General features: G+C 39.8%; 1 protein-coding gene and 1 pseudogene across 1 annotated transcript; both read right to left on the bottom strand.

Annotated features, from left to right (window-relative positions):
* Window positions 1–1,872: 1,872 nt before the first annotated feature.
* LOC139453756 (putative nuclease HARBI1) lies at window positions 1,873–3,725 on the bottom strand (annotated as a pseudogene).
* A 5,716-nt stretch (window positions 3,726–9,441) lies between these two features.
* On the bottom strand, window positions 9,442–20,518 carry LOC139453755 (neuronal acetylcholine receptor subunit alpha-3-like). Its single transcript, XM_071235222.1, has 9 exons — window positions 20,513–20,518; window positions 19,391–19,439; window positions 19,208–19,350; window positions 18,543–18,587; window positions 16,406–16,515; window positions 15,124–15,662; window positions 12,800–12,940; window positions 10,216–10,326; window positions 9,442–9,515 (listed from the first exon to the last, which is right to left on the bottom strand). Exons 1-9 carry the CDS (start codon window positions 20,516–20,518, stop codon window positions 9,442–9,444), a joined length of 1,218 nt encoding a protein of 405 aa, XP_071091323.1.
* Between the last annotated feature and the right edge of the window lie 695 nt (window positions 20,519–21,213).

Genomic DNA, 21,213 nt, shown 5'->3' with positions numbered 1-21,213 from the left:
TAGGTTTGCCGTCTGTTTATGTCAACCCATTCACTGATCGTGTGATGAAGTTGTCAAGAGCTCATCGGTCAGATGACGAATGGCTCGAAATATTGAAGTAAACTTTGAAATTACATGTAAACAATTATTATTTTACCTAGAACACGATGTTCTTGTCATATTTTAGTGAAATATAATTTTGTGGTATCATTGTATGCAACAAATTAGTCGGACTTCTTGTGAACTGACGATGAACATTTTTCGTGATTCGACACATGTACCACTACAGACAGGCTGCTTACCTGGAAGGAGTTGCTCACATCTCGACGTATGGCTGCGATCCATTTCCTCCTGAGATGATTGTCTTTAGGAAAATTAAAAAAAGACAATTCCGAAGAAACTGCTTTTCTCCGATCGCTCGTACAGAATGGGACCGAACAGTGAACCATTACTTCCTGTGTGTTGACACTACCTGCAGAAGCAGCGATGCTCTCCAAGCCTCGCTTTCAAACCGGAAGTAGCGAAGTGTGAAAAAGGTCAATATATATATTAAGTGATCCATATCAACTTTTTCATCAGTGTTGCAGGGACAGGCACATGGATGTCTTGGTCATCCCTGGTTTGTATTTTACATCCAGCACCAAAATTAACAGAGGCCTCAACCTGTACAAGCGGGAAAAGAAAAAGAAACAAAACGCTTGCGTGGAAGAAATAATCACACAACAAGGGAAATGTTCATATAAGATCATGAAGATACCAAAAGAAACTGATGCTACAGGACCAAGACATCACTGATTAATTTGCAAAGAAATCAAATTATAATTTGCAATACAACATTTCCAAAATCAACTTTTACAGGAAACATCCAACACTGATCTTCGCCATTTTCGCCACATTTGTGAAACAAATAGGCAAATATCCCTGAAAAAAACATTAGGAACAAATCCGAGACTATTGAAAATCTCATATGACTAGCTGTCTTCTTGACAAAAAAACCCTATTTTTTACGTATGTCATAAAGTAACATGCTTGCCAATATTTACATGACTTAATCCAAGTAAGATACTACTAGACTGGGAGTGACTTTATGTATCTCATTGGTTTTTGTGTACATTGAGTACTAAATGAGGTCAGAGAAATATTTATTTTTCATGTTTTGCCCTACATTTGTGCAATTGAATGTAAGCCTTTTTTCCACTCTTATTTTTCCGATTTCCTTCAATGAACTCTTATTTGTGTAATGATGAGAAGTTATCTTCCTAATATTTGATTTCAATAACATTACATGTAACCTAATCTTTGCAACTGAACTCATATATTTGGTCTTGGCAAATAACAATTTGATTACTTTATTGGAATGGATGTACTTTGGATAACATTGATAAAGAGATCATCTGTTTTTATCAATGTTTTACTGTTAATAAATGTTGAACTTGAAACACAATTGTGGATTTATTTATCACCCCCTGCTGTGGAGGGGGACATATGAATATGTGCTGTCTGTCGGTCCTTTCAGATAAAAAATGCCAAACTATCGGAGGTGTTGACCACTTAGTCATGCAAAAATATTCTTTTCTTTAATTACTATAGATGCATCTTTACTGATACATTTCAATGAAAACAGTGGCTTTATACCACATCAACTGGTCACATAATAATGCATACACCCTCTTACACAAATCAAACATTTTGGTACACAATCACATATGTATATATAATCACATATGATACACATATTTATTCATGCATCCAATTCACATATTTATTCATGCATCCAATTCACACCTCGGTTCATAAGATGTATCTGCTAATTGAATGAACATTTTAGTCATTCGTTAAAACAGGCATCAGGTAACGTATGGTCTTTCCTATCAATTCCTATGTTTCGAGGTACTACACATGGTGTGACAATTCGACAGGCCCTCCCTGGTGATGTTCTAAGGCTATTATGTAAGTAAGAAAATCGCTGCTTTAAGATACCAAAGCTTTGTTCTATTAAAACTCTGGTTCGACCATGGCAGCGGTTATAGACAGATGCTGGAGAGAGGAATTGTGTCATCAGGTAGGTTTTGCAGGGGTAGGCTGAAAGCCTTTGAATGTGCCTGTAACATACAAAATAAGAACATATGACATTAAATTCTGTCACCCACATGATAATTGCAATTACAGGGGAGATAACTTGATAGACATGACACACCATACAAATGAGAACTTTAGTATTTCACATCACAATGCTTTCTATCTGCAAAAGATGCTAGTGTATAGTGAATGGTGTTTTTACATTTCTTTATGAAAACATTGTAACATACCAGCTCAAGTAATATTTAACAACTTCAGTGGTTACATGATCATAATTTAATCCTGACATAACCAGTTTTGAGAAATAATCACAAAATGTTACTTGAAATTTGTGTTAATTGTCATTTGTGCCTATATTCATAGAAACCACAAAGTCCGATTATCAAATGTGATACCTACCATTTTCAAATGCAGCACTGATTATGCTATCCCTGAATATCCTGCTGTCAATTACACTTCCTGGCAATTTTGCTACACAGTTGATAAATCGGTATTCTGCATCACAGATCATCTAAAAGGGAGCAGAGGGTCGGTTTTCATTGGTATAGAAATACAATTTCATTTGTAAATAATGACATAAAATTCCCCTTTTTTTCGGCATCATGTATAGAAATGAAATGAGAACTTTTTTGTTGGTGTAAATACATACATAATCTATGTGAACCATTTATATACGTACCTGAACAGTCATCGAATGATAGCCTTTACGATTCAGGTGGTCGGTCTCCTTCATTCACCTTTGGGCCTCTGATTCTAACAAATGTGCCATCTACACACCCAAGCACATTTGGAAATCCTGAAAATAAATGTGATTGTTTTTGGAATTGGTTGGAATCTGATATTTGAGTAAAGAAAGTTCATCCTCCTAATTAAGGTTAAATGAATTGAACATAATATGTAACAGCATAATACTTGTCAATAATACTCAAATAACCATGTAAAGTTTCAGCTTTATGAATAAACGTACTTACTGATATGATCAAGGACAACGCATAATACTTTTGGAAATGTCAGATAATGCAAATACTTGTTAATGATTTATAATTTTATGAATATTCCAAACATTCTTCATTTTTATTGGTTAAAAGGATGTTGGTGGATGTTTATTTCATATTGATTCATACCTGAACATTTTACACTTTACAATTACAGAATGCCGCCTAAGGGAATTATTATACCCGTTCAAAACAATGATTTTAGCATAGCTCCAACTTGCACTTAGAGTTATGCCCCCTTTACTTTTATAACGTAATGTAAAACGGTTGAAAGATCGATGAATTACCTGCGATTTTGTGAAACATCTGTTTTGTGGTGTCTGCGTATGATCCTGTCACCATCCTCACAAACCGGTAAGCAGTTGAGCTGGTGCAAACATCTCGGACAGACCGCAACACCGTTGGCGCAGATATTGCCGAGAAGGAGTCAGAAATGAGAGAAGCAAGGAATCTCAGCGTAACAAGTACCCGCTGGGGCTGAAGGAGGCTGTTACGTTGAGTGGGACAACGCAGTCTGTTGGATACGAGTGACACGATGTAAAGAATTGCTTCCGCCCGAAAACTAAATCTAAGGAACAAATCTTCGTCTGACATGTCTTTCAGTGGGTTTTCACGATCGGTAAGCTGCCTGGAAATAACCTGTCTCCTTCTCGATCCCCTGCTTACGTCCATCAGCAATAGCCATATTTCTCCGAATAACTTAAATTACCATGTGTGCAACTTAAGTTTAACTTGGTTGCGAACTCAGTTTGTGTCAAAATTGAACTCAGTTTTTTTTTAGAAATGAATTTTGCTGAGTTTTCTCAAATTTGAGTACAAATTCAGACTTAAGTCAGTTGTTGAACTTAAGTTTGTTTCGAGAAATCGGGGCCTGTAAATGATGGACACTGGACAAGACAATCAAGTAGCTGATATTATGAGCCATGCGCAATGAAGTCGGGGTACGATAACACTCGGTCAACCAATCCGGCGCCTACTTGCTGAGGGCCAATTACTAACCTGAAATCCCCATAGGGTCAGACATTGGCAGCGGAGACAACAAAATAGGCCCTCCTCAAGGAGGCACTGACATCTACCACTCACCTTCATCATTGAAACATACAGTCATGATCGCTACCAACAAAACACGGTACATCGTGGAAGATCTCTGGTCTCAGATCACCATATGTTATATTGGTTCTCTTCACTCAGGAAGAATGTGAAGATGCTGTCAACCAATTACCAATGCAGGATGCAGGATACCTTGGCATTGGAAAGGAGATACCTCATTACCCGTGGGAAGGCAATCTTTGTAATTACATTCACTTTGACGTCAATCTAAAGGTAAACAAGAAGTGCGCAGAAACAAGTATAACAAATTGTGAAATCGACACGTTTTATTTGTCACTTGTCAGGCCGTTGCTCAATATTCCAGTATAGCTAGTTACGTTAATTGCCTAAAAGAAGTGAGCTGGCATATTGTTTATTGATTTGCGTCGCTCTCTCCAACATTCCTGCTTTTTACGGCAGCAGCCTTAAAATAATTGAGCCTGGGACAGACAAAATAGTCGTGGACATAACAGATATTATGTTTCTAATAAATCTATTCAAATCCATCCACGCACAGGGAGATACAGACTTGTGACATTACACCCCACTGGAATTCTCGCTCTGACGGATTAGAATAGTATTTATCCACAGCCCCCTTGCTGGTCACTTAATGGATCGGGTGGTCAGGTTGGGTGACTTGCTTGATTGAGTGTCATCGTACCCGATCGTTGGTTTACTTGAATAATCACAGGGCTGATATTTGCATTTTCCAAGTTCCTGAAATATATTCTTAACTGAAATACTGTTCAGAAGGGCGTTCAGAAGGGCTGGGCATTTTGTCGAAAGAAATAGAAAATGCTTGAAAAAATACACATACGCTACAAAGAGCGTTCAGAAGGGCTGGGCATTTCGTCGAAAGAAATAGCAAATGCTTGAAAAAATACACATACGCGCAGCGTCGGCTGACATTCTGCAAAAGTTCCGCATATGTATGCAGGGACTACACATAATTTACGTTTCGCCTCCAACAATACTAAAATGAACCCTGTTACATTGATACACACAATCAATTATTCAGAAATATTGGGAAATATAGTCCCGACAAAACATAAGGGAACGATTTGTATGGAGCTATCGTTGAGGTGCACATCTGCAATACCGTGGGGCTGCATCTCAACGCAACATTCAATAATAATGAAGTTTCACATCATGCTTGAACAGCGCGTGATGCACGTGCAGACAGAAGCCAAGGTGTGCGCCTATAAAGGAACTCACAATCACAAATGCTGCAATTGAGCTAAGTACACGATTACAAGGCCCCCGAGACAGTATCTCCATGAACATAATGGCGCACTATGGACACTTTTGGAGTGGGGACGTCAAAATCTCTAGTTGCCCGATTGTTTGGCAAATCAAGAAGTGTAATTTCTCGACTGTGGGTACCGTCAAACGGGTGGAGTTACAATGAGACCTTGGCATAGCAGGCCCAACAAAACAACACCTAGATAAGATCGTCTTATTAGTTCTACAACGCAATAGATTCAAATCTTCTCCTGTTATCAATATTGAAATCCATACAATAACAAGAAGGCTAATTTCAACACCTGCCGTTAGAAACCGGCTCAATGCAGCCAGCTTGAAAACAGGGCGGGTGGGCTAGGCAATACCAGGCATGAGCTGTGCGCCAATCGCATTACACCATGTTGATGGACGAATTCTTCTGAAATCAACTTTCGGTGTCATCAACTTTCAACGTTTGTTTGTTTGTTTGTTGTTTAACGCCGCACTCGGCATTATTCCAGCTATATGACGGCGGTCTGTAAATAATCGAGTCTGGACCAGACAATCCAGTGATTGACATCATGAGCATCGATCCACGCAATTGGGATCGATGACATGTATCAACCAAGTCAGCGACCCTGAACACCTGATCCCGTTAGTCGCCTTTTTACGACAAGCATCGTCGCCTTTTACGGCAAGTATGGGTTGCTGAAGACCTATTCTACCCCGAAATCTTCACGGGTCCAACTTTCAACGTGCCTGGTATTACATAAATTAACGAGGATAATAACCAACAATATATAATTCCTTGATTGCGGCAGTTTGAGTTATCAACACATGCATTTATTCACGCCTGCTGTGTTAGGTTGAAAATGAACATTAAGATAGCTTGGACAGAGATTGTAGACCCCCCTGTAAATTCGGCCGACGATGTTGGAATACACATATTGTTGTTGGGCGAGTGATAGTGTATACACGATTAAGTGTACCTAAAAACAACATATTTGCCGGATGTCACATATAATTAAGTACAGTAACGGCAAATGGCGATCACCAACATCCTGGACGTGTAATCAATCTGAAGGATGAGCACCTGTCTTCATGTTCCAGTTGCAACTTGGCATATAGCTGCACTGAACCTCACACACCATACTTAATATGGGAATTATTACAAATCTCAAGGCTGTTCACAATTTCAATTCAATTTCGTTTCATAATATTAGCTCAAAATTGTTATCGTTTGTGTCTGTGACACTTATTGCCTCCACTCAGTGGCATGTGATTTCTGTTCAACTTGCTCCGACACAAAGAAACATGGATGGGAATGACATAAAAGAGGCGATGATCACTGAAGCAATAAACGACGACATCCTTAAACTGAAAAACACGGAAATTGCGAAAGTTTTGATTCGTCGCAAGAGTGTAACAGGATTAAGATGTCTCACTATATGTGTGATTTACCAAAGTACATATGTCAACAGTGATAACAACATTGACGCAGCGCTATTTATCAAGCTACATTCATGCAGAGACAATGCATTGCTACGGCAGGAATATTTTACATACTGGTGTCTATTTATCAAACATTACCTGCAACTATTCACACTGTAGTACTGTTGTTAACCTGATTTACTTGGAGCGTGTAGTTTGTCACTCCTGGCGTTCACCATGGGCTAGTCCCATAAACCTTCTTGTTTGGGCCATTACACGATGAATTTGATTTGGCGTTGAATTCGAAATTTGGAAAGGTCCTTCACATGTAAACCATAGAAAGTGTTTGCTCGATTAGTGTACTTCAAAAGGAGCCGGACCGCCTCCGTAGTCTAGTGGTAGAGGCCGCGTCATACCAAAAAGACGTTAAAAGATGGTACTTGTTGTTACCCTGTCTGGCGCTCGGCATTAAGGGGTTTAAACAAGGACTGGTCGGCTCGGAGTCAGTATACTGTGTCAGAGTGGGGTATTCATGTTAAACTGCGGCATGGTATCTCAGTGAGCTAGCACTATCAATCGGCATCAGTCCGGACTAGTACAAGCAGCAACTTCGAATTCTTAAGGTCAAGGCAAAGTTTGAAAGCCGTGGTACTGTGCATGGTTTTGGCAGACTTCTTACTCAGGTAACATCCTTGCCTTGTGTGTGGCATTATTTGACGTGTCACAAAGATGAAGAAATAGAGCAATAGGGAGAGTTATTTCAAATTGCATACGGCGCTGAGTTTAGTTTCGGGCTAATGGGTCCAAAACAGTGATCACATTGTTTATTCTCAGCAAGACGGTAATGTTTGGACGGAAATGAAAAACACTGCAGAGTGTGTGAGAGGTACATGTATATTTCATTCCCTCTTGTGCATTGGCTGTTTTATTAAAAGGTTTATATATCTAAAGACCGAAAAGGAAAAACATGCAAATCAGATCATTAGCTTGTCGGTGTATTGATTAGATACGAATGTCCATGTTTAAGATGGCACTGAATGCATTTATTAATCCGTTTGGAGGGGGATTGGTTTTGTGAAATTGGTAGCCGAGTATGTTTTTGCTGACAAACCGCGCCTTGTGCTGTCAGCGCAGACAATGCTCATTTGTTTCTCACGATTTCGGCATTGTCGATCAATGAGACAATTTTATTCAAGTTGGACGTTCAAAGAGGGGATGTGATAATGGAGATAGATCTCTCTAGAACATTTATGTCATTTGTTATCCTATATGCACTAACACCGCCATCTGTTGTTTTACTAATTTGTTTTTAATTCATGTTAATATGTAACAGGAAGTATCTGATATCAGTCGTATATAAATATTTGACAATATGGCAGACATACACGTTCGATTTTCCTCAGGTATTGCAATTGAGTTTTTGTCGATAATCTAGTCTATTGTTCGTCTCAATTTCATAACTGTTTTTGTAAACTAACCTTATGTGATACTTGACTTTAGGGGGTAGTCGTGGTGGTAACCCAGTGCTAAAACCGTTTGCAAGTAAGGCCCGGGTTGGATTCCTTACTTGGGCATAATGTGTGAAGCCCATTTCGCCATGATATTGTTGTAATGTTCATAAAAGCGGTGCCAAACCATACTCGTTCACTAACACAACCACCCAACCATACTCAGTCATTCACTAACGCATGTGAGTTTGGTCGCTTTCTTAGATGAGGGGCGGAGTGGACTCGCAGTGAGAGAATAGACCCAGCACACTTCATTCTGGTCGTAAAAGATAATAAAATTGAATCGTTGATGCTTTCTAAAGAGCGATCATGATGATTCCGGGTCAGAATAGGTATCGAATTGATCGTGTCTCATGCTATAAACCAGTGGTTCGACATGCCCCCTCTCGATTATTTACAAACGTCTTGAATATTGCAGTGTAACATCCGTGCATTCACTCGCCCGGTACTTTAAAGACTCATATAATTAAAAACTCAAAATCCTGAACCTCAAATATGAAATAAATACAAAGGACAAAGTCCATTGTGTACTTTCCCTTCTTGAAAATCATTTTTCGACTGAAATCTATAATCCTGCAACTTGCAAGAACGGGTTCAAGCATGATATTGTCCGCTGCATGCCGATCAGCAATGAGGCCATTGGCGTAATCAGATATAATGATATATCAGATAAAAAGCTTTTTGTGACACGAGATAATAAATATGTGACGTGTTGAAATAAATATCATTTGTTTCAGGTTTCAATCTGCTTAACATATTAATTATGTCCAACAGACTAGTTTGGATATCACCAACCGTTCTTTCACAAAGGGGCTAGTAAGATATAGTTGTATCCTGTAAAATAATTGTACGCAGAAACCTTAAAATAGCATATGTAGGTTAACTTTTCACAAATACGTGTGTACTTGTTCAATCAATTGAACAGCATGGCTCCGATCACAATGATAACGACACTAGTCGACACTTAAGAAACAATGAAACATATTCTGTTGATGAATCCTGCAACCTTTCTCTAAGTGACAGTGTCACTAAGGGAGTGAACAGTTTCTCCATCGAGTTTTGCATTCAACATGCTGCCCGTTTGACCATAATGGCCTTTGCCGTTGGTGCTCTCTTCAGACACATAGGGATTATGTAGTTCAGTGGGAGTCGATGGATACAGAGTATTTCACAGTCAGGAAGCTGATGAAAGTCTGAACAGATGCCAGGAGCACTGAAAGAGGAATTAATATAAACCCAACATTACCTGTATAGCATTACCAATCTGGGATCAATGTTGGTGTTTCCATGTGTCAGTGAGAGTATATTTTAACCCTGTTGGCAATCCCTTTGGTAAATCAAGATAGTAAGGCATCCGGATCGGTAGCAGAAATGCAACTACATTATAAATCTGTAAATGTTCAGCACAGAAATGTGATTGCAAGGACAACCAGTAGGTTCATATATTTGTCAAAACCATCATGTATGTGATTGAAAGTCCCAAAAAGGAACATCTAAATAAATCAGTTTCTGCTAGGTCGGGTAGCCTTGTAGTTAAAGCGTGCGGCACAGGCAAACTGCAATGTGAGAAGCCTAGTTTCGTTATAAGACTGCAGTAATACACAACGAGGCACAACGCCATTGCGCTCAACATTTGTATAAGTTTAGCTATTGATGCTGAGCTAGAATATCTACTTCTGTGTACATAAATGCCTGGATCCCATGATGCGTGCATACACGCATATATACTTTCTGCAATCCATGTGTACCACATAAATGTTGAACATAATTTTGAGATTACATGTTATATCTTACAGAAAGTGAAATAGAACTTCCGAATACAACTCACATAGTCTTTTACTTGCATATTCGACTAATGGACACCTGACGGATGTTACTATATCAGTAGCTCACATTTGGGACGTGAATCTTACCGAAAATGGAGATAGTGTTAGAAAGCTTAGGTAACGTCTCATAGATGGACGACATGAACACAAAGATTGACAGTAGGGATGTGATGGCCAGTGTCGTCTTCTCCCCACTATCTGCAGGAACCAGGAAACTCAGAGGACTCAGCAAGGGGAATACCAGCAATGGTGACACCAGACACAGCCAGTAGAAAGTTGTTCTTCGCTTCAGAACGAAGAAGAAACCCGACCCAAAGACTTCTTCGTTTTCAAATCGAGACAGTGGTAAGGGCAATTATTCAATCCAATGATTGATTAATTCAAACTCTCCATTTTCGGTCGTTGATTTACTGCTGTGGATGCTAATGTTCGACGTCATCCATGACGTTAAATTCACAGAACAGATATATGTGTCAAATGGGAATGGGGATGTCCACGTTTCATATAGATGTAGCAACATAACCTGGTTATATATGTCCGCTGAAATTAATTATTACCAAATTTCTGTCATCTCCGATCAGTTTTCTTGGAATGACACCGTCATCAAATTATGTGTGTTAATCAATTGCAGACATAATGTACGTGGCAGTCGAATGACATATACTCCTGGGTTCAGTATGCAATTGTGTTGACTACTAAAGATCTTTGGTACTGTACAGTATCCTTTAATACAACGTTATTTTTTTTATCAAGGCCACGAAAGTCAGTGCCGAGTGCAAATTATATAACTTAAGCTTAAACGGTCGGTTTCACATACCTTTTGACAACATACATGTATGCACATTTTTCGTTTAGCGATTTTAACAGGTGATTGTTCCGGTGAAGGAATAAAACGTCATAAAGCTGAATTGTTGTGAACAATGCATTATGAGTAACTTCGGTTTAATGCCGCTTTTAGCAATATTCCAGTACTACACCAGAAATGGGCTTCACAAATACATCATGAAGTCACAAATTTTGAGTGACGTGACGAACCAATAACGTTTACTTACGGCTTCAGAAGAATATGTGTCTGTGTCTGTATACTACGACAAAAAAATAAGAAACTATTGATTTGCATGTAGTGTACAAAATGTATCAAGTTTAAAATACTATGGCTTTGCATCAAATCACAATGAAAGTTCATACATGCCCGAACTGCACGCATGATGCAACAAGTGTATGCGCTTATAGGGGACTCTTCTGCAATTTAGTTAGGCACATATTTTGAAACGCCTCCGAGACAGTATCTCAATGAACCGAACACCGGCGAAAATGCATATTCCAATTTATAAGAGAATAGAGTCTACTGTAAACATACACTACAATGCAAACTCTTTGACTGAAAATTCCTGCGAATCCTCCGCAGAAACTGCACAGAAATATTGTTAAAATTCTGAATAGCTAAACGAGACTCCCAAGAGTTTCTGTGGAATTTCCGCAGATATTTGCAAAACTAATTTTCATGTTTTTCATGTTTCTTGGGCGTTGGCGCAAGTGTTGTTATTGCACATAAGTTGTTTTGGTGCCAGGAACAGATTTGAATGTATTGCGCGGTGCAATTAATTGTTTGAGTCGATTTGTTCTACAGTTTTATTGAGTATGACATGGCTATACAGAAAAGGTTAGGTACATACACATATATTTACAAATGCAACTACAAAATCACAAATATTTATAATAAATCAGTTAAATTACATACATTGCATACAACTTTCTATGACTGGAGCTAATAATTATTTGACCCGCTGAAACGAATGCCCTGTTTGTCAGGTTTACAGATGCATAATACATTTACCTATTAGACCCTTTTAAGGGGCTGGTACTAAATCCGTTTTTATGTCTTCGCCTTAAAAGCATGCAAGCAGAAACTTTAAAATAAAATGTGATATTCGTTTTAGCAAATACAATGCCATATGTACATATTTAGTCAATTCGAAAGCATGGCTCCGATCAGAATGGTAACGACGGAAGTCGACACTAAAGAAACAATGAATCATATTCCGTTGATGAATTCTGCAATCATTCCCAAAGTAACAGGCATAAACAGTTTCTCCATCGAGTTTTGCATTCAACAAGCTGCCCGTTTTTACCATAATAAACTTGGTGCACCCTTCTTGACTACTAGTACTCTCTTCAGACACATTGGGATTGTGTAGTTTGGTGAGAGTCGATGGATACTCAAAATGGTGACGTTGCATTCCACAGTCAAGACGATAATGAAAGTCTGAACAGATTCTAGGAGCACTGAAGTTGGAAGTATTTAGAGTACAAAAAAAATTACAATATAATATTGATTGGATAAAAATTTGAAGTTTCCATGTGTTTTTACAAGAGGGAAGGAAATAAATCGTCTATTTATTTGTTCTCCCTTAAAGCATTGCACGATAAATGTGATGTCAGTTTTTGCAAATACAATGTCATGTGTACACATTTAGTCAAGTGAAAAGCATGGCTCCGAACACAATGGTAACGATTGTGGTCGACACAAAAGAAATTATGAAAAACATTCTGTTAATGAATTCTGCAGCCATTCCCCAAGTAACAGTGTCAACAGGGGCATGAACAGTTTCTCCGTCGAGTCTGGCATTCGAACTGCTGCCTTCCTTTGCCTTCATTCGTTTTGCCGTACGCGTTTGTGAACCCTTTGTGTATACTCTCTTCAGACACATTGGGATTGTGTAATTTGGTGGGAGTCGATGGATACAGAGTATGGTGACGTTGCATATCACAGTCAGGAAGCTGATGAAAGTCTGAACAGATGCCAGGAGCACTGAAAGAGGAAGTAAACATTTTTACTGTATAACATTGCCGAGGAACAAAGTTAGAAGTTTTCATGTGTCCATGAGCGTATCAATTAACCTTATTAGCAATACCTTTGGTAAAATAAACTAAGTAAGGCATCCGGATCCGCATCTGAAATACAACTAAGTCTTTAAAAGTTCAGCACCGAAATGTAATCTTGCAAGGAAAACCAACAAGTTCATATAGATGCCAAATCCATCGTTCATGTGATTGAAAGTCCCCATAAGTGAAAGTAAATCGGTATCTGCGGGGGCACGGTGGGCGGGTAGCCTGGTGGTAAAAGCGTAAGAAACAGGAGAATTGTTATGAGAGATGCCCATTTCTGGTCTCTCCCGCTCGTTATAAGACTCCAAGGAAGCACAACTCTGCACAACACCATCGCACTCTGCCTTTTTTTTAATAAAATAAGCTATTGGGCAGAATATCTACTTCTGTGTACACATATGCTTGCCACACAGGAAGGGTGCATACATGCAAATATACTTTCTGCAATACATGTGTATCATATAAAGGTTGAGCATGATTTATTGATCATTTTACATCTTATAGCAAGTAAAATATAAAGTTCCCGATGCAGCTCACACATTGTCTTCCACTTATATACATAATGAACCGCAAAAGAAACGTCAGCCCAAGTAACAATACATGATAAGTTGTCATTTAAATATCTGGGTAATTATCGTCAAAGTTACATTACTTTTACAGTGAAATTTGATGATAAAAAAAACAATTTGAAAGCAGATGACAATAAAACTGATCGCCCAAACGCGATAACCCGATGCACGTGAGTTCCGTGAAAATTGAAATGCACATACGTTCCCCCATTTCTGCCCTATAAAAATCCACCCAGATCGGATACAATTCATTCGTTATTGAATTGCTACCACATGCCAAGACTGACAAGAAATCAGCGACACCAAGCCCGGCAAGTAGCCAATGCATTTCGAGTCCACGAAAGGACCATACACAGGCTCCAGCAACGGTCCCGACCACCAACACTAAAGATGGCCGACCATGTAGTAGACCAAGGGTAACCAACGGACGTCAGGATCGTCAGATTGTGCGACATTTTCTTCAAGATTGCTTTGTTACTGCTGCGGAAACTGCTCGACAGACCATGAGGACACACCAGCGACACATTAGTGCGGACACTGTGCGACGACGATTGACGAGCAGACACCTCGACTGTCACAGGCCACACCGAGGACCCATTCTGACACCACGTCATCGCCGGGACCATCTTCAGTGGGCAACACAGCACCAGCTTTGGCAACACCAGCAGTGGAGAAGACTCCTCTTCTCAGACGAGAGCCGTTACTCTATCACAACAGCAGACGGCAGAAAGGGAATCTGGCGACTTGTTGAGAGAGACTCGTAGGGTGGTACGAGTATCATGGTGTGGGGTGGAATTGGTCTTGCACAGAGGGACAGCCCTGTGATCTTCCAGAACATCGGCAGCTGGGTACATTGATCAAGTCTTGAGACCACACGCAATACCTTATTTGGCACGTCGCCGCAACAACGAGTTTCAGCATGATAACGCCCGTGCCCACACTACGAGAGCAACAAGAGACTTCCTCCAGCAGAATGGCATCAGATCCATGCAGTGGCCTGCACCATTGAGCACCTGTGGGACGAGATTCAAAGACGGCTGAATGACGTCCGACGAAGGCCGACGAACTGCGTCAGGCGTTCCTCAGAGTGTGGGTTCAAGTGTCTATGGCCTTCATCAACCGCCTCATCCATTCCATGTATCGACGTTGCACGGCAGTCATCAATGCACATGGCGGACACACGAGATACTGACTTGTGATGTCATTTTCTCAGCGACTTGTGTTTCACTTTAAGAACATTTGACACTTTAATTTCAACCTTGATTATCAGTTTTGCCAAGTTTCATCTTTTTAATATTTCTCAAATTATGTTTACAGTGTTTGGACAAATAAGGTTTATCATATATCTATCCATGGTGACATTTCTTTTGCGGTTCAGTATATATTGCTTCAGGAAACTTGTTCAAACTCTGACTAGAGATATTAGATTGTAAGGAATATTCAGAGTCCCAGATACATTGTTGACGTTGCCCATGCTTGTACATGTGGTGACTGAGTTAAATATATCAGCTCGTGACAATTGAGACGAGTATCTTACCGAAAAGGGAGACAGTGTTAGAAAGATTAGGCAATGTCTCGTAGATGGACGATATGAACACAAAGATTGACAGTAAAGATGTGATGGCCAGGGTCGTCTTCTCCCCACTGTCTGCAGGAACCAGGAAACTCAGAGGACTCAGCAAGGGGAACACCAGCAGTGGTGACACAATACACAGCCAGTAGAAGGTTGTCTTCCGCTTCAGAACGACGAAGAAATCCAATCCGTCGAGGGCTTCATTTTCAAAACCAGTCAGTGGTAATGTTGATTGTTTAACCCAATGATTGGTTACTTTATACACTCCATTTTCCGAATAATAACCAAGATACATTCCCCTCGTTGAGTACATGCGAAGGCTAATGTTCGACGTCATCCATGACGTTAACGTCACAGAACAGATCTGTGTGTCAAAGGGGAAGTATTTGATGTCCACGTTACATGTAGTTGTAGCAACATAGCCAGGTTCCCAGAGTATCCTTCCATTGAAATCGATTATTACCAAATGTCTCTCATCTCCGATCGGGCGTTTTGCACTAATACTGCAATAGAACATATGTGTTAATCAATAACAGACACAATGTGTCAATCGAATGACATACTCCAAGGTTCGGTTTGCAACTGCAATGACCTCCTTTGTTCTAAGAAAAAGTCGAACGTAAATACCTTTTCGACATTTGCACATTTTCATGATAACGATGTTCAAAGCTGATTGAACGTCACATAGCTGAATTGTTACGAACAATACATTATGAGTGAGTGAGTTCGGTTTTACGCCGCTTTCAGCAATATTCCTGCTATAGCTATATATTTGAGATTTCATACGTTTTTCCTCATTTTATCAATTTCCTGAAGCTCCTTTATTCAATTGTACTTGTGGTAAGTACTTTCAGTATCAACTCTACCCCATAACATTTGTCCATGTGCAGTGAAGTCCCGTTAATCCAAACCCCAATTGTCAATGTATCGTTAAATCGAACAACATTATTCTGAATAGCGTTAACTCAAATTCCATTGATTCCGTAAATCGTTAACTCGAATTTAATTGATCAGATAAATCGTAGACTTCAATTCTATTGATCTCATTTATCGCTAACTCGATTGATCCTATGTATCGTTATCCGTAACGGCATTGATCTGATATGTCGTCAAGGGAGGCCTAATGACCCGGGCCTACTGGATATCGACACTATGGCCATGTATAACTCGATGTATTGTCCGTGACTCTGAGAAACAAGGATATCAATATATCATTTGACACTATGAATTACAATTGTTCACCTACTCGTTGTCAATGACAAAGTCTGGTTTCCATATCTTGTTTCCAGGGACGGTAATATAGCGTGTTCCTCCATAATCAGTTTGGTTCCATACTAGAAACTCGTCTGTCCAGTTCTATAAAAATAAGATAAACAACATGAATATATGAATCCAAATTATAGAAACGTATTACCATTGTTCAATTACCACGTTTTACTCGTTCAGTGGGTAAGTATTATGAAACATTTAACTATGAAGTGAAAAAGGGCTTAGACCTGCATCACTTTGGGCTCCCTTCCCACATTAAGCTGACACGCCATGATATAACTGTAACACCGTTAAATGCGGCGTTAAACTCAACTCACGAAAAAGGGCTTAATTCTGATTGTTCAGCCGAGTGTTTCGAATCACAATAACCACTTCTGATTAAGTGATGATTTTGGACAATAATGACACTCCACACGCACATATGATTGAGAGTTTTAATTAAAGTAACAAAACCCTTTCCATTCCAAATAGAAAACTCAACATTACGCAGAGTCGATTGTATGATTCCGACTATATCATGAACATGTGTTCATGAATTACTATCAAATAGTAATGATACCAAGTGTTCGCGAAAAGGTGAGTGTATCCTGGTCCGGCGGTGGCACCCGTCACAAACACATGCAGAGTCAAGTCAATTGTTCACCTGAAAAAACACTGGAACACATGGTACAAGTTGAAAGACGGAAATGCATCGGTCATCATTTTGTCACTGATGCGTCAAATGTGGAAATGTCCTCCACGTGACTACCATAAAACGTTTTGAAAGCTTTACTGAGACCTTGAACGTTGTAACCTTGCTCAAACGACTTCTGAGCAAGAGTCGTATGACGCTCTTTGAAATCTTGGTAGAAAGGCCATGCTCGATTATATGTCAAAAGTTGTGAAATGTTAACACCAAAGGCTGAAGGTGCTGGAATATTGCTCGACATGAAGGGAATGTTGACTATTGGAAAGTTGAAGTCATCCATCTTGTCATACAGTCTTGTGAAGAGTGTTTTGTCACCCTGAATCTTTATGCATCTAAATATGAAACAAATGAGGCGTTCTCACGACTCGGCAGTCCCAGGTGATACCAAGTAATTACGTCAACAGTTTTCAAATGGTAACAAAGTGTGTTCTCCTCAAATATACGATTTCCCTGGCCCCACGTGTTGACGAGAAAGTGAGTGAGTGAGTATGGTTTTACGCCGCTTTTAGCAATATTCCAGCAATATCACGGCGGGGGACACCAGAAATGGGCTTCACACATTGTACCCATGTCGGGAATCGAACCCGGGTCTTCGGCGTGACGAGCGAACGCTTTAACCACTAGGCTACCCGACCGCCCTGACGAGACAGTGAAGAACATAAGACAGACTGATAAGGTCAGGAGAGACACAGCTCAAACACATATTATAGGTGTCTTCATACACAATACGATTCAAATCCGAACTATTATTGGATTGCGGTTGTATTTTCGCACCGTAATAATAGATATTTTACTTCCATTTTACAAACAGCATACAAAATGAAAAAGGGAATGTCGTTTAAAACCAACAGACAGCCATATCACATATTCGTCGCGGCAACCTGGAACTAACTGAATCTGACAAGAGAAACCATTGACAGGAAGCATAAGTAACCCACGCGATTATGTACGGTGACATTCAATCAGTAAAGTCACAGGACTTGCGTGGCTCGATGTTCATGATGTCAATCACTGGAGTGTCTGGTCCAAACTCGATGATTTACAGACCGCCGTCATATAGCTGGAATATTGCCGAGTGCGGCGTAAACCAACAAACCAACCAACCAATGAAGTCACAGAACCTGACCATCCCCATTTTAGTCGACGCTGTCTGTTCATCTCCTGAATCCACACGGGGAAACATCTACAAGTACAGAACTGCACTGTGGCGGGATAAGGTTATGAATACAGAACCGGATTCAATCATTTTGTGGACACTAATTGATAGTGACTCATAAACATAACGTACAACTGACTCGACGATAGCTTATGATTATGAAAATGGCGTTGTCGCTTTTATTTAGTCACGGGTTAATCAATCGAGTAAAATGTGAAAATTAGGCGATATTACAGAAATATTAATATACACTGCACGGTATCTACTTACAATGCTGAAATATCCCAGTGATTTCATTTCTTGTGTTTTAATGTCCTGAAATTATAACATATATTTTATGAAATATATTTGAAAGCTGACATGAAAATACTTGTAGATGGATAATTGCATTTTGCAGACAATCTTGCATTCTGAAGGCAGCGGTTTTGTAAGAAAAACAGTAATTTTAGTTTTCATGGGTTCGAAACTGCAATTTGTTTCTCTGAAAAGAGGAACAATCTTATTTGCACAACACATTTCTTTTCCGTCAGAGGTGAGGCAAAACAATTGTATTCCAGTTTTCTCTCAGCCAGATTTGACTCCAATAAAACGGATACCATAATTATATTTCATATTCGCGTGACGGATTTGGCATTTGTATCGAGACAGTTCTTCATATATCTACTGCTTTTTGTAATTACATCAATGGGCCTAAATATGTTTTTGACCAAAACAAATATCAACAATATGAAGCATAATATATTTTTTTCAGGTATCTTCTGCTACAATCTACATTTTTCGATACATTCAGCCAGCCCCACCCCACACCAACCAACACAACCCCAGGAATGACATTGGTCGGCCCCTAAGTATCCCTTGCGAACGTTAGTTCCCCATTGTATATATATGTGATCATAGATCTGGCAGGGGTCAACGACCATGCTGCTTCTACTCACTAGGTATTCCACTTGATTCAGAATGAAGTCAACACTAATCGCCGTCGGGTTGCTATGATCGTTAGCGGGTCTCACGAGAATGCTGTAATTGGCGAATAGCTTGTCCAGTAGTCTGTGCACATCATGTGCCGTATGTGGAGTAGCTTACAAAACAGGATAGAACATAAAATATATTGGTTAGACTTTCCGTTTTTAACCGGATGACGGACACGACGACATCTATAGATCTTATCTATTATTTTAACATCGAATATTGTTTATTGTTTATTGTCGTACTCTGAAATATTCCACATGTATGCGGCGGCCTGCAGATAATTGAGTTAGATAAGACAATGCAGTGATTGATATTATGAGCATGATGAAACGCAGTCGGGGTAGGATGACACTCAATCAACCAACTCACTGAACCTGACTATCCAATTCATTTGGTCGTGACCAGCAAAGGTTGGTGGGGATTTATTCTCAACCAGAATCTCCATAAATCAGGGCGATTCTGGATCGTGGGCCCAAGGGCTAGCGGCGGATCCATGCACGGCTACGGGTCAATTAAGCGAATTGTTCTACCTTTGACCCTTGAGCAACCAGTTCTGCCTCCAAGAAAAGTGTGACCAAGGTGCCGAGATAAAACTCATTACATGAAAAGTTGCACATAACAAAACGGTACATTAAAATTAACAATCAAAGAAAGAATATATATTTATAGTTCTATTACACGGAAAGTGTACAAATAGATTATACAAAACAATCCAACCATTACACTGTTATTTAATTGCGGTTGTATTTTCACAATATTTTACTTACTTATTACACAAGTTGCCATTTTTTCCATGAGTCATGTTTAAGATAAAGTAACATATAAAACATGAACAACATGTACATTCAAATTTCATTAACCCAAAGGCCTGATTCGATTGATTCTTTGTGTGTTTGTTGTTTAACGCTGCACTAAGCACAATTCCAGCTTCGAACGGTCTGTAAATAATGGAGTCTTGACCAGACAGTGAGTGAGTATGGTTTTACGCCGCTTTTAGCAATATTTTAGCAATATCACGGCGGGGGACACCAGAAATGGGCTTCACACATTGTACCCATGTCGGGAATCGAACCCGGGTCTTCGGCGTAACGAGCGATCGCTTTAACCACTAGGCTACCCGACCGCCCCTCTTGACAAGACAAATCAGTAACTGATATTATGGGCAACGGGGATAGGATAACATTCAATCAACCAAATTCACCAAGCCTGGCCACCCAATGGTAGCAGAGACAACAAAATAGGCCCTCCTCAAGTAGGCACTGACTTCTCACCTTCATCTCTGAAAAATACAGTCACGATCATTACCACAAAAGCACGGAACATCGTGGAAGAGCTCTTGTCTGAGACTGCCCTCGTGTAATATATGTTCTTTTCACTTGGGAGGAATGTGAGGATGCTGTTAATCAATTTCCAATTCATGATGCAGGATACCATGGTGATACCTGGTGACTCGCGTGAAGGCAGTCTTTGAATTTACATTCCCTAGACGTCATTGTAAACAAGAGGTGCGCAGAAATATTGATTACAAATTGTTACATCGCCACGTTTTATTCGTTTTTTTGTGATGAAGTAGGGCCAATTTTCAAATAAAGCTAGCAAAGTTTGTTCTCTAATATATATCTGGCATTAGTTGGCATGTTGTTTGTTGTTTTGCGTCGCTCTCAGGAATATTGCAGCTTCATATCGCAGCAGCGAGAAGACAACCGAGACTGGGCCAGACAAATCAGTCGTTGATAGTATAGGTATATGTATCATGTCTGTTGATTCATATACATCTACGCCCAGATGGGTCATGAAGTGGGACCTGTGACGTTAGACCAAGTTGGGATTCCGGGTTAAACTGGTAAGGATAGTATTGCAGCATGGTATCTCAGTGGCCTAGCACTATCAAATCGGCATTAGTCCGGACTAGTCTAAGCAGCCACACACACACACACACACACACACACACACACACACACACACACACACA

The sequence above is a fragment of the Haliotis cracherodii genome, unplaced genomic scaffold (genome assembly GCF_022045235.1).
Source record: "Haliotis cracherodii isolate W230 unplaced genomic scaffold, xgHalCrac1.p SCAF_10, whole genome shotgun sequence".
Lineage (NCBI taxonomy): Eukaryota > Metazoa > Mollusca > Gastropoda > Lepetellida > Haliotidae > Haliotis > Haliotis cracherodii.
This window is presented reverse-complemented; position numbering and strand designations above follow the sequence as displayed.